Source organism: Dipodomys ordii, unplaced genomic scaffold, assembly GCF_000151885.1.
Source record: "Dipodomys ordii isolate 6190 unplaced genomic scaffold, Dord_2.0 Scaffold200, whole genome shotgun sequence".
Taxonomy (NCBI): Eukaryota; Metazoa; Chordata; class Mammalia; order Rodentia; family Heteromyidae; genus Dipodomys; species Dipodomys ordii.
In genome coordinates this window covers 1,729,240-1,743,975 of record NW_012267416.1, presented here as the reverse complement: position 1 = coordinate 1,743,975, position 14,736 = coordinate 1,729,240, and the positions used below count along the sequence as shown (strand labels likewise).

General features: G+C 44.1%; 1 protein-coding gene across 1 annotated transcript in view; it reads right to left on the bottom strand.

The window, feature by feature from the left end:
- Positions 1 to 14,736, bottom strand: part of Galnt10 (polypeptide N-acetylgalactosaminyltransferase 10) — a 240,169-nt gene that overhangs the window by 128,777 nt on the left and 96,656 nt on the right. Inside the window, exons 2-3 of the mRNA XM_013034912.1 lie at positions 5,231 to 5,333; positions 636 to 774 (exon numbers count right to left, since the gene is read on the bottom strand). Coding sequence (XP_012890366.1) covers positions 636 to 774; positions 5,231 to 5,333 — 242 coding nt within the window. The remainder of the gene's footprint in view (positions 1 to 635; positions 775 to 5,230; positions 5,334 to 14,736) is intronic.

The window sequence follows — 14,736 nt, the reverse complement described above, 5'->3', positions numbered from 1 at the left end:
TGGGTTTGATTCCTCAGCACCACATAAGCAGAAAAAGCTGGAAGTGGTGCTGTGGCTCAAGTGGTAGAGCGCTAGCCTTGAGCTGAAGAGCTGAGGTACAGTGCCCAGGCCCAGAGTTGAGCTCCCACGACCTACAACAACAAAAAAAAACAAAGACATCATGCATAGAAAAAACAGCATGAAGCTGGGCGCCGGTGGCTTGCACAATCCTAGCTACTCAGGAGGTTGAGATCTGAGGATTGTGGTTCAAAGCCAGCCCAAGCAGGAAGGTCCATGAGACTCTTATCTCCAATAAACCACTAGAAAACTGGAAGTGTCAAAAAAGAAAAAAGAGAGCATGAGTGTTGCAAGGGTATCTATAATTGTTCTTTAAATTGAGCTCTGAACTTCTCTGAGGGCCAAAGGAAAAGGTGAAATGCAGAGAAGGAGAGGGGCTCTTCTGGAACAAACGCCTTCTGTTTGTTATATCAACTCCAAATTCTAGGAGAATCTGATCACACCCGTCTCTGTGATATGGGGTGGGCGGTGAGGGAGTCTCTCCAGCAGTACTTCATGTACCCACTTCATTCATTAATTCTCAAACCAGAGCCATGGGCAAACTCTTTAGATACCAAAAAAGGAGATGTTCTACTCACTTTGGGTGCCGAATATCAGGCAGAGAGCGATTCAGGGAGATCTTGTCACTGACGTAGATGTTAAATCCATTTTCTCGGTATGCCTGGTCCCCTCTCTCAGCATCGGTCATGGGAAAAGGTCTCCCTTGTTCTCCATTTCCTAGAGGCACAGAGCAAAGTCAGTGTTACCTGGCATGTGTAAGGGCACTGTGAATGGAGAGGGAAGGAAACATGAAAATGTGACTGTGTTTTCCACAAAAAGGAACACCTATACTTCATTACAGCATAGCTCCAGGTCTTGCTGGAGGGACTGAGAGATGGAGAAGGACACTAGCATTTATATAACTAACCATGGTCCTGTCTTGTACTTTACAGATCTTGCTGTCCTGTAATCTCCATGGAATCCCTGTACGGTAGACATGAGAGAGGTTGTATTCCACATATGAGTAGACTAAGACTCAGATTATAGAAGCAGTTGTGTGTGTCAAAGCCCAGGCCTCCTCCTCCAATCTCTCTCGAGCCCAAACAGCTGTCCCTCAAGTCTGATCACCTGGAGAGGAGGCCAGGTCCACCTCTGAGCTGACTGACCTCCAGAAAATCACTCTGGCTCTCTGAGGTACACAGTGTCACCTTTTGAAATCCAGTGTGTTTGAAAGAGTCAAATGAGAGGTTAGCACAGGTAAATGCTTTTGTGTGAATGATAAATCATTCTAAAGAAATACAAAGACTATGATGACTACTCTATATGTAAATCCAAATCGCCACAAATGCTATATAAAAATGCTTTGACTGGGCTGGGAAGGTGGCTCAGTGGTAAGAGTACTTGCCTTGCTCAAGGTCTTGGGTTCGATTCCTCAGCACCACATAAGAAAAAAGCTGGAAGTGGCGCTGTAGCTCAAGTGGTAGAGTGCTAGCCTTGAGCTGAAGAGCTGAGGGACAGCGCCCAGGCCCAGAGTTCAGGCCCCACGACCGAGCCCTCCCCCACCCCCACCCCCCTGCAAAAAATGCTTTGACTTTGTTAAAGTCAACATATGAAGAGCTGTCTATCGCCCCTAAGCCAAAATAACATGGAAAGTGTTGCTTTGAGTCAGATTTGAGTGGATGAAAAGTACTAGCAGTTGGGTGGCTGGTTGTTCATGTTTGTAATCCTAGCTATTCAGGAGGCTAAGATCTGAGGGTCATAGTCCAAAGCCAGCCTAGGCAGGGAAGACTGGGACTTTTAACTCCAATTAACCAGGAAATGGGAAGTAAAGCTGTGGCTCAAAGGGGTAGAGCATTAGCCTTGAGCAAAAGAGCTCAGGGATAACACCCAGGCCCTGAGGTTCAAGCTCTCTAACCACTACCACCACCAACAAAAAAACACTAGCTTTCCACTTTCTGCTCTATGGGGGAAAGAATCCATGATGTTTCAGAAAAAATTGTCTCTGGGTTTCCAAAAACCTTGTGGTGACTGGGATTTGTATCATGAATTCTGCAAAATTGGCCCAAGAATCCACACAGGTGGTAACACAACAGCTGCTTAAAATCATTCTGCTTTGTTGGGATGATAATCCCAACAAAAGCTTGGTGACTTTGAAGAGGGCCTTCGAATCTACAGGGACATAGTTGAGGTTGGAGAATGCACAGATGTTGAGAGAAGTGGACAGATGCTAAGGAAAAATCATGCATGCTCAGGATGCAGAAAGTTCAGTGTCATCTTGCAGATGCATTCCTTTTTCCCCTATCACTGCCCAGTTTCTGCTATTGGCATGCCACCTTTCAACAAATCTCAAGTTTTTTTTTAATTAAATATATTTTTTATTGTAAAGATACCGTACAGAAGGGCTAGAGTTACATGAGTAAGGTAATGAGTACATTTCCTATAGAGCATTGTTACCCCCTCCTTTGTTTTTCCTCTACTGTCCCTTCCTCTCCCCACCTCCCCAACTCCTCCCTCCCCCACACCAAGTAGTAAAGTTTGTTTTCAACAGTGTCTTGTACATCTCATTGCTACAATGGGTCAACCCAAATCTCAAGTTTTAACTTTCTGCTTTAAATTAAGCACACTGACTTATACTTCACTTTGGGTTACCATTTGCTTTTTTTGTGTGTGGGAGATTTTTACAGAATAAAGGGCAAGAACACAGCAGATTACACAAGGATTTAAACACAACTGACAAAAACAAAGGCTTGAGGGAGGGCTTTAAGACCTACTCTCCCTCAACCAAACCGGGTAAACACTTTCGTTTCTGATTTTTTTTTTAATTGATTTCTTTATTTTTGACCACGCTCGGTCAAAACCACTTGTAATAAATCCACAAATAAGGTCAGATGACTGTGAATGCCTCTGCTGGCTGGGAAGGTTCAAACAGACAGGCGAGCTATGGCAATGACTACTCCAGTTCAGCCTGCCATGAGAAAGACCTTACTCTCCATCACTTGTACTGCTGCCCTGAAAGACACAATGACAAGGGCCTGGGAAAGATTCCCCCAGGAGCATCAGAGCAAAAGCAGGAAGAGAAGACCTCAGTGTGTACTCAGAAGCAGGCTGCTGAAGGACGGTGTAGGGGGGATTCAGAGTTCAAGCCCTGGAGCTGGGCACATTGGAACATGTCTTCACATTTGTCAGTCTCAGGATTTTGCCCTTTGTATGTCAATTAGAATAGGAACCTTCACTGCAATGATTTAGAAGGTCATTTAATGCAAGATACCTGGCATGCACTTAGCACTCAACAAACATTATATCATCATCATCATCATTATTATTTTGAGTGAGTCAGGGTCTCACTATGTCGCCATGGTTGGCTTGGAACTCTCTATGTAGGTTAAACTTAATCAAATTCACTATCTTCCTACCTCAGCCTCCTGAGTGTGGATTATAGGCACATGCCATTCCAAGCGGTTTGTTCTTAATGTCTCCATTGCTGTTTGGCCAGTTAGCCTAGCATTCTAATAATTCTATACAACTGTCTGACAAACCAGCTCTTTGAAAAATGTCTTTTTCTTATGCATCTTGTGCCTTCTCCAATATCCACTCCTCCCACCATACTTCATTTCAAATTACTGGCTTACAGAAAAATGCATAGCATGTCTTTAGACTTCCTGATCATCATTTAAATTACTATATAGCTCCCTTAGATCCTGTAGTAAGCTGGGTTTGTCATGACACAATTTAGAGAGAAAAAAAATCAGTAGTGAGGATTCCTTTAACTGACATCAATATGAATGAAACAACAATTCTTTCAGGTTCTACAGAAGTTTCCAGTAGAGCAAAGCTTCATCTACCCACCATTTCATTTCTTTTTCTTTTCTTTTTTTTTTTGCCGGTCATGGGGCCTGAACTCTGGGTCTGGGCGCTGTCCCTCAGCTCTTCAGCTCAAGGCTAGTGCTCTACTACTGGAGCTACAGCGCCACTTCCGGCTCGAACCCAGGGCCTCATGCTTGCAAGGCATGCACTCTACTGTTGAGCTACCTTCCCAGCCTCAGTTTCATTTCTTGTACCATAACAATATCCCAAGGTTGCCCAGGAGAGAAGCATGAGCCCCACTGACAGATGGGGAAACTGAGGCTCGTGAAATATGGCCTCATCAGATGGTACATGGCTGGTAAGTAGCTTAAATGCTGATCTAACTCTATCCCGGCCTTACGCAGATGAGTCTCATACAGACTTTTTAAAGCATTTTTTTAAATTAACTTACATTAGTTATACAGAGGGAAACTGCATTATTAAATTTCCACATTTACAATATATGCCAAGCAATCTCATCCTCCCTATCACTTTCCCTTCTCTATGTAAGTTTTTGTTGCTATTTTTGTGATGGCACTGGAGCTTGAACTCAAGGTCTGGGTACTGTCCCTAAACCTTTTGGCTCAAGAATGGTGCACCTACTACTTGAGCCACAGCTCCAGTTTTAGCTTTTTGGTGGTTAGAAATAAGAGTCTCATGGATTTTCCTGCCTGTCTGGCTGTATATTGCAATCCTCAGATCTCATCCTGGTACCTCACCTGCCTATAGTTTTGTACCACCTTATCCCAGCCCTTCCACATTCTCTTGCCTAATAGGAATGGTTCTAAAAAATAATTAGTCCAGAGAGACGTCAGCTGACTCTCATTGAATTCATTAGTGTTATGTAAAGACCAATTCTACTTTCCAGACCTGGGATCGAGTCTCAGGTGGGCCTTGTCCTGACTGTGTGACTGCAGGATGATAAATGATAAATGTGCCTCTCTGAGTTACAGTCCCCCCTCCCTTATTGAAAAGCTAATCAACTCTTATTACAGGTTGAGCCAGGGGTACACACAGAACCAGAAGTGGCTCTTGTTCACCCCAGGTAGCTTTTAATATTGCTCTGTCTGTTAGTGGTAAGGATTCTACATGGTGGAGACTCCTGCCATCACTCAGTAAAGATGGCAGGACAAAGGCCTGGCCTGATGATATGCATGGGAGCAGAGTGGCAAGAGGTAATGGGGAGGGGGGACCAGGAACCAGGGAGAGAGATGGTGGCAGGCAAGAAGTTACCAAGAGGGCTAGACGCCCCTGCTAACACACACACACACACACACACACACACACACACACACACGTGTGCACAGTGCCCACACCTCCAGGGCACCTGTGGACAGTCCTGCCCTCGTACCTACGCGCTGAGCATCCCTCCTGATGGCCTCCTTGTCATGCCAGTCCTTCAGCGTCTGCCCACCGCCCGGGAAAAGTGGCTTCTTTGGTCGACTGTGGAAGCCCTTAAGAGGGGAAAAAGATAAAAAGTGTGAAAAAGAAAGGGGAAATGAGGTCAGGGACACAGCCCCAGAAAGGACACTGCATGAGGGGGCTTTGGGTTTGGATGGAAGGTCTGTCACCCACCCGTCCTCCCTGTTTGACACAAGCCAGCAGGTTGTAGACTTGAGCTAGGTGGGGTAGCTGCCAGGACTGCTCATCTTGAGCATGCCTTTACCTGTCTCAGTATCAGGGTTTTCCCTCTGTACATTAACTGGAGGTCCAGAAAGAAGACAGACACTCAGCTTCTACCTTTGAGAAATCCACCAACCAGCAAGGAAGATAAGAGATGGGCTCATTATTTTCTCCCCAGGGGAGAAAGTGCTTAGTGTCCCCCAACAGAATTAAAGGATAGGCAGGTAAGCAATCTGAAATGGTTTACTTTCCACATTAAATAAGGGGAGGGGAGAGGAGAAGGGAGGGAAGAGAAGAGCGATGAAAAAGAGAGGGGAGGGGAGGAAAGGGGAAGGAAAGGAGAAAATAATGGGAGGTATAGCACATGCCTCAAATCCCAGCATGTAGAGGTATGAAGCAGAAGGATTGTGAGTCAAGGCTAGACTAAACTACACAGTGGGACCCTACCTCAAAAGTAACCAAACAAAAAGGAACAGCCACAGTTAGGTTAGTAACCTATTTAATTCAACCTAAGATAGTCTATCTAAAACATTTTCATTTCAACAGGTGATCACTATAAAAAATTAGGGAGATATTTTATATTCCTTTTTTTGGTCTGTTATCTTTTGGAACCAAGGTTTCAAAATCCACTGTGTATTTTACAGGTTTGTTTGTCTCAGGGCAGAGTCATCTCCAGGGTTCTGGAGCTGCAAGTAGCTAGTGGCTAGGTTACTAGCCTGGACAGAGGAAAAGCGACCTTTTAGGAGAAAAGGTCTATAGAAGCTGCTACAGGTGTTAGGGGTTGAGTGCACATTTAGGCACTGGACTGTGCTCAGGCAAGGAGAAATTGGAAGTAGGAAAGGCAGAAAGCCTGGGTACAGACTTGGTGATAAAAGAAAGAACAGCAGAGCTGTTTATGGCCTGAACAGAAGCAGCTCTGGGAGGAGAAGTAGCAGTTGGATCTTGCTCAGATGGCATTTATTAAATGTCTGAGGAAGCGAGCCCACCCTGGGGGGCCCATTATGAAATGTCTTCCCTAATTTAAAGGAGGCTGCATTCCTTTGTGGAGGGTCATCAGAATGAGCCTGCTGTTTTCCCATGCCAAGAATCCTGTGTAGCTGGGTCCCCAGTGTCTAATGCTATAATCCTAGCTTCTCAGGAGGCTGAGATTTGAGGATTGAGTTCAAAGTCAACCAGGGAAGGAAAGTCCATAAAAGGCTCATTTCCAATTAACTACTAAAAAGCCAGAAGTAGAGCTGTGTGCTAGCCTTGAATGAAAAAGCTAGAGGATAGTGCACAGTCCCTGAGTTCAAGACCACCCACACACAAACACATGTACAAACACACACAAATTACAGGTAAAGACTCCTCCCCTAGGCATAGAGTGTTGCCAAGATAACACCGCTAAGAGTGGCTATTACATATCTTCCATATATGGGTACCTGAGACCATCTTTCTAGATCACCTGGCCCAAATGAAAACTCACAGCCTGAAGAAGAACAGAGTCCTATTTCCTACATAAATTAACAACAAAGACCTGTATGCTAGAGATCAGTGCTGACAAGAAACCAACCCAGGTCTGTTGAAGTCTCTGCATGATCCTTGCATTAGCCGATTTTGTAAGATCCTTTTAGCAGGCCTCTGTACCCTCTCACTCCCATAGACCTCTCTGAACTGCAACAAGGTAATTCTGAAAGTTGGAGAACTAGATGTCTTGATCAGATAAAGAAAAACAAAACAGGGGCTGGGAAGGTGGCTCAGTGGTAGAGCGCATGCCTTGCATGCCAGAGGCCCTGGGTTCGATCCCTCAGCACCACATAAGCAAAAAGAAAAAAGCCGGAAGTGGCGCTGTGGCTCAAGTGGTAGAGTGCTAGCCTTGAGCTGAAGAGCTGAGGGGCAGCGCCCAGGCCCAGAGTTCAGGCCCCACGCCCGGCCCCCCCCCCAAAAAAAACAAAAAAAAAAAACAAAAGAAAAACAAAACAGGGGTCTCAACCATGTTAGCCGCAATTCCACAATTCCACCTGGAGTGCTGCTGTGGAAAGGGGGCAAGGGGAACAAGACTGGCTTACCTAAATCAGAACACCAATGTCACCGCTTCCTAAGCTGTGGATTTCCTTTGAAATTTTCCTCATCTAAATACAAAGAAACAAACAGATATCCCTGTGTGTCAAAGAAATCAACCTTTGGGGTAAGTCAGGACCTGTTCAAGCAGTATTCTGATTCCATGGTTGATGTCTTAACAGCCTAGTGGCATTTCAAAGTTTTTATTTGTTTTGATTTGGTTTTCTATTCCAGCTTGGAAAAGATAGGAGGTGATATGGTTCTATCAAGATGTTTGGTTTCTTTGGAAAAACCCAAAGAGGTATCAAGTCTGTGCATTGATCGGCCCCTTACTTGGGCTAAGAGTTTATCTTTGCACAGTCCTCAAAATTCCTTATTACCTCCCTTGGATCTCAAGCCCCATCTGTGTTACCAGCCTACGTGACTGCAACATGCTCACACAGGTGCTGTAATGGATCCTAGATGGGGAAAATTAGAAACTGCATGGTGGTAAGACGCCTTGGAAGGTCACATCAGAGATTATCTGGTTCTCCAAGGTTCTAAAGGTGAGTATGAGTGCCAACAGTAAAAGACATGGGAGAATTCAGAGATCTGCCTACGATAGAGAAGAAAATCAGAAGTAGGATTAGTGTCTGGATGAAACACCTAGAAGATGTCAGGAGGCCAGGATAGGACGCTTGATTGTTCCTCAAGATGCTCTTCGACTTTGAAACTGCAGTACCATCCCATGAGATCTCGTTGATGTAGATTATGATATAGGCTTGGGGTAGGAAGCTAGCCTTCATTCCTTTTCTTTTTTTTTTTTCCAGACAGTCTCAATGTATTGCTATGGCTGGTTTCAAACTTACTATAGAGTCAGAGCTGGCTTTGAACTTGTGATCCTCCTGCTTTAGTCTAATAGTTGGGATTACAGGTGTATATAAGGTTGAGATTCTGCATAGTGGGGGGAGGGTGTGCCAGTACTGGAGATTAACTCAGGGCTTTTTGCTCTCCCTTAGCTTTTTGCTTAAGGATAGTTTAAGCCACATCTTCATTTCTAGCTTTTCCAGTGGCTAATTGGAGACGACTCTCATGGACTTTCCTGCCCAGGCTGGCTTTGAACTGCGATCATCAGCAAGGTGCTGCTGATAGTGCTGGTTTGCAAATAACACCGAGTAGCAAGGATTTACTTTTTTTTTTTTTTTGTCAATTGTGGGGCTTAAGTTCAGGACCTGGGCACAATCCTTGAGCTCTTATGCTCAAAGCTAACACTCAGCCACTTTGAGCCACTGCTCTACTTCTGGTTATCTGGGGGTTAATTGAAGATAAAAGTCTCTCAGACTTTCCTGTTCAGGCTAGCTTTGAACTGCGATCCTAAGATCTCAGCTTCCTGAGTTGCTAGGATTACAGGCATGAGCCATGAGCCCCCAGTTTAGGATTACCTTTAAAGAACACCCCCAGTGTATACTTGTGAAAGTCTTCTGATCCTTACTGGGACTGAGGTACACAGGTGTAAGTTCTTTGAGAATTGTTCTCAAAATGCAATGTGATACTCTACTGACAGTGGAGATGTAAGAATCCAAATTCCTGCAATTTTCACAATAACCTCCACTGCTTCTGCCTGAATGATGTGTTGCCTACCTGCCTTCTTTTTACCTGCTTTCTTTCTTGCCTTTCCTACCTCTCTGCTCCCTACACCTCTTCCTGTCCTCCCTCGTGGATCAGCAGAAGTCTCAGTCCTCACATCTTCCTTCAATGTCCTGGCTTTATCAAATGTCCATTTCTAGGCCAGTATCTGGTTCTTGTTAGGCCCTAGACAGCTAGTCTGTTGGACAATAGAAGTTAGAATCTTTCCTGTAAAAGTGGCTGTTTCACACAAGCACTATCATTTTAAGGGTGGCTATCACCTTAAAAGAAAACTATTCTAATTAAGCCACATCCTATTAAAAAGAATTGTTTTTCTAAAAGATGCTGGAAGCAAGGCCACAGTGGGAGAGTGCCAAAGCCACCAAATGTTTTTCTGCTAAGGTCCTGCTTTCCTCAGGTGTGCTCATTTTGGTTGACTGCATGGGTAAACTTTTAGCCATTCACACAAATACATTGTGACTCTAAGTTCTGACTCATTAGCATAAAGGGCAACAACAGTATAAGGGATAAAGTCTAGGTGGAGCGCCTGTCCAGTGCACTTGCTTAATTGGTTTCCTGTAAGTAGCACCCTTTTCTAGAGAGGTAAATTTTGCCTTCCTTGCCTAGTTCCTTTCAAGTTGCTGTTCATACACAAAAGACATTTCCAACGGATGGATGGATGGATGATGGATGGATGGATGGACAGATAATTGAGGCAGGTATCCTAGTTTAACAACTCAGAGCATTCTGGTTCTAGACTTGGAAAAACTGAGGTTTCATTCTCTAGTTAGGTAGAATGTAGTTTCTTTGATACATAAATAAAACTAATAGTTAAGCCGGGCCCTGGTGTCTCACACCTGTAATCCTAGCTACTCAGGAGGCTAAGATCTGAGGATTGAGGTTCAAAGCTAGCCTGGGCAGGAAAGTCCATGAAACTCTTATCTCCAATTAACCACAAGAAAAATGGAAATGGCACCGTGCCTCAAGTGGTAGAGCACTAGCCTTGAGCTGAAGAGCTGTGGGACAGCGCCCAGGCCCAGAGTTCAAGCCCCACCACCGGGGGGTGGGGGGAACCCTAATAGTTAACCATATGGAATTCCAGGAAGTCAATTAAAAATGAGGTAATGTACACAAAGCACTTAGGTCAGGGTCAATGAAAGCTAAATCCTCTGAGGAAGGGAGAGCTGCTGACAGATTGTTTTTGGAGAAAGTTTATGCAAACGAGGCATACATTGGTATTGATGATTGCTCTGTTTGGGGAAGTGGGAGAAAGGATAAGAATTGAATTAACAACTGGTTCTGGCAGAGACAACCTATTTAACACCTCACCCAGTACAACTGGCTCTTGTTGATAACAGGATTTAGTTTCCTTATTAACAGGATGGCACATGGCCCTGTGGAAACTTACTTCAAGTAAAGAAAACAACAACAACAATACATTAGTATAGTGTCATTCTAGAATGGAAACGAACTGCCACCAGATCTTTAACAACAGAAAGGCAAGGGCAATGCTTCTCACAAGATAAGCAATAATAATAATGTGACAATATGTAAAACAGCAAGTGTGGCTTTTTTAATCTAGAGGTAATTTTAAGTTCCCTTTGCGGCCAACTTGGAGATTTGTCTATGGAAAGTTGTGACTAGTTGCCTTCTTTTACAACCATCTTGGGGCTTGAACTCGGGGTCTGGGTGCTATCTCTGAGCTTCTTTGCTTAAGGCTAGTACTCTACCATTGGAACCATAAAGCTACTGCTGGCTTTTTGCTGATTAACTGGAGATAACAGTCTCATACACTTTTCTGTCTGAGCTGGCTTTGAACCTCAATTCTCAGATCTCAGTCACCTGAATAGCAAAGATTACATGCATGAGCCACTTGTGAACGATTTACAACCAGCTTTTGCTTCCCCTTGATTTGCAGAATGTCCTTTTGCTCCAGGAGGCAAAAAGGATGGATAGGAACCTGGCAAGATAAATAATCTGTGGATGAGGCTGGCAGAATTAAAGTGGGAATCACATAAAATGATCAATTGGAAGCAGATTTTGACCTGCTGGCCTAAATAATTGTCTGTGGTTTCTGGGTGCTTTTACTTAACATTCTACTAAGGATCGATCGGTGTGGAAACAGTGACACACTTCACCCACAAATGGAATTTTAATCTTTATTACTTAATGTGCCTGGCACTGTTTAGAGAGAGGAAAGGACAGTGGAGAAGCCGGGCAAGTGGTACTTTGCTTGAAAAGACAGCTTCACTGAAATAGATGTGCTCACCACTGGCCTGCGGACTGGGCACGGATGACTGAAGCTCAGCCAAAGAAGGGCACTAGCACCCCTGGCCGAGCTGGTCTACAAATGGCTTCAAAACAATGGAAGGCTGAAAAGAAAATTAAGCAGGCCGTGGCCTGCCCCCGGGGTCTGAGAGTGTATTACAGACCAGAGTCGGCTCCAGCTTTGAGGATGGTCCTTTTCCCCTTCCTTTCAATTAATCCTACAGAAGCACTGGCATGGTTTTTGCTTTGGGTTTAAATCACTCTATGTAATTTCAACCATTAATAGATTATTCTATAACATTTTCTTTTTTGTATATTTTTTTATTGTAAAGATACTGTACAGAGGGGTTACAGTGACATGAGTAAGGTAATGAGTACATTTCCTATCGAGCATTGTTACCTCCTCCTTTGTTTTCCCCCTACCATCCCTTCCATCTCCACCTCCCCACTCCTCCCCCACCCCAGAAGTTGTAAAGTTTGTGTTCAACATAGTGTGTTACATGGGTCAACCTGTATCCTTATTTAAGCATTTTGTAGTAATGTTTTCTTTTCTCTCTTCCCCCTTCTCTGTCTCTGTCTCTGTCTCTCTCTCTCACACACACACACACACACATACACACACAGAACAACCTCTGCTCTACTTCTGGTTATTTAGTAGTTAATTGGAGATAAGTCTGTTGGACTTTCCTGCTCAGGAAGGCTTTGAACTGTGGTCCCAAAATCTCAGTTCTTAATTGCTACAATTGCTGGTATAAGCCACCAGCACTCAGCTGGGATTACCTTTAAAGAACACCCCCAGTGTATCAAGTTCCATGGAGAATACACACTTGTGAAAGTCTTCTGATCCTTACTGGGACTGAGGAAGACAGATATGACCTCACAGAATAAGTTCTTTGAGGATTGTCCTCAAAATGCAATGTGATACTCCACTGACAATGGAGATGTAAGAATCCAAATTCCTGGAGCTGGCAAAGTGGCTCAGTGGTACAGCACTTGCCTTGCATGCATGAGGCCCTGGGTTCAATTCCTTAGTACCACATAAGCAAAAAGAAAAAAGCCGGAAATGGCACTGTGGCTCAAGTGGTAGAGTGCTAGCCTTGAGCTGAAGAGCTGAGGGGCAGTGCCCAGGCCCAGAGTTCAGGCCCCACAACCGGACCCCCCCCAAAAAAAAAAGAATCCAAATTCCTGCAATTTTCACAACCACCTCCACTGCTTCTGCCTGAATGATGTGTTGCCTACCTGCCTTCTTTCTTGCCTTTCCTACCTCTCTGCTCCCTATACCTTTTCCTGTCCTCCCTTCTGGATCAGCAGAAGTCTCAGGACCTACATCTTCCTTCAATGTCCTGGCTTTATTAAATGTCCATTTCTAGGCCAGTATCTGGTTCTTGTTAGGCTCTAGATAAATACCAACTAGACCGATGGATGATAAGAGTTAGAATCTTTTCTGTAAAAGTGGCTGTTTCACACAAGCAGTATCATTTTAAGGGTAGCTAACACCCTAAAAGGAAACTATTCTAATTAAGCCACATTCTATTATAAAAATTATTTTTCTAGGTGCTAGAAAAGGCCAGAGTGGCAGAGAGCAAGTTACCAACTGTTTTTCTGATAATAGTCCTGCTTGATCCATCTGTTGGAAATGTCTTGCAATATTGGGGTGTTGTGTAGGAATACGAATACTAACTTGAAAGAACTAGGCAAGGAAGGCAAAGTTTACCTCTCCAGAAAAAGGTGCTACTGACAGGAAGGCAATTACGCAAGCACACTGGGTGGGCACAACACGCAGACTTTATTCCTAATGCTGTAACTGTTCTTTGTGCTGATTGGTCAGAACTTATAAGTTATACTTCAAAGAGGACCAGGTAGACTTTAATGAACAAAAGCACAAAGCTGAAAGTGGAGGTGTGGCTTAAGTGGTAGAAAGCCAGTGAAAAAACTATGAAGCCCTGGGTTCTAGGTGCATTACTGATGACACATATGCATGCATGTGCACACACAAAACCCAGCTTCCTCTGCAAAGTTATTTCAAAGGACAACAGGATACACGAACCTTCTTCATGAGTTTTGAGGACATAGCTGGGTACTCTTCTTTATTCATTTCACAAATTATAATTGACAATTGAGGTACATCCAAAGAACTCTGGGAGAAATGAAGACATCACATGGCCTCAACAAATGGATATAAAACACATAAAAAAGTAATACCATGCGCGCACGCACGCGCGCGCGCGCGCGCACACACACACACACACACACACACACGACTGAAACACAGTACAGTAAAATTTGTGTGGATAAATTGTATAAGGATTTCCAAGGGACAAAAATTAAAAACCCACCTGCATGATCAGGGTAGGTCTCCATCAGAAGTCTTAGAGAGGAGACTAAAAAACAGACAGGGTTCTGACTATCAGCATCAAGGGTAGATGCAGAATCTGCTTGGGAGAAGTATATATAAAAAGAAGACACACTAAGCCAGGCTCATGTCTATAATCCTAGTTATTCAGGAGGCGGAGATCTGAGGATCATGGTTCAAAGCCAGCCTGGGCAGGAAAGTCTGTGAGACTCTTATCTCCAATAAACCACTAGAAAACTGGAAGTGGCACTGTGGCTTAAGTGGTAGAGCACTCGCCTTGAGCTGAAGAATGCAGGGACAGCGCTCAAGCCCAGAGCTCAAGCCCCATGACAGACAAAAAAAAAAAAAAAAAAGACACACTTGCCAATCACTGGTAGCTTACACCTATAACCCCAGTGACTCAGGAGGGTGAGATATGAGGAACACAGTTCAAAGCCAGCCCAAGTAGAAAAGTCTGTGAGACTCTTACCTCCAATGAACTACCAAAACTCCAGGAGTAGAGCTGTGGCTCAAGTAGTAGAGCACCAGCCTTCAGCAACAAAAACTCAGGGACAGTGGTCAGGCCCTGAGTCCAAGCTCCAAGAGTGGAACCTTCTCCCCTAACAAAGTAGGCTAGAAGGTCTGGGACATATTTACTTACTGGCAAGTAGCTTGATTGGAACAAATAGGGTTCAAAAAAGGGCTAGGATTGTGGCTTAGTGGTAGAGTGCTTGTCTAGCATGCACGAAGTTCTGGGTTTGATTCCTCAGTACCACATAAACAGAAAAGGCCAGAAGTGGTGCTGTGGCTTAAGTGGTGGAGTGCTAGTTTTGAGCAAAAAGAAGCTCAGGGACACTGCTCAGAGAATGGCAAAATAAATAAAATAAATAAAGGTTTAAAAGACTAGGGATAAGTCTAGACCAGAACTGGAAGGCCTTACATTTGAAACAGTCAGGTGGGAGCTACAAAAGGTCTCTGAGTGAAGAATG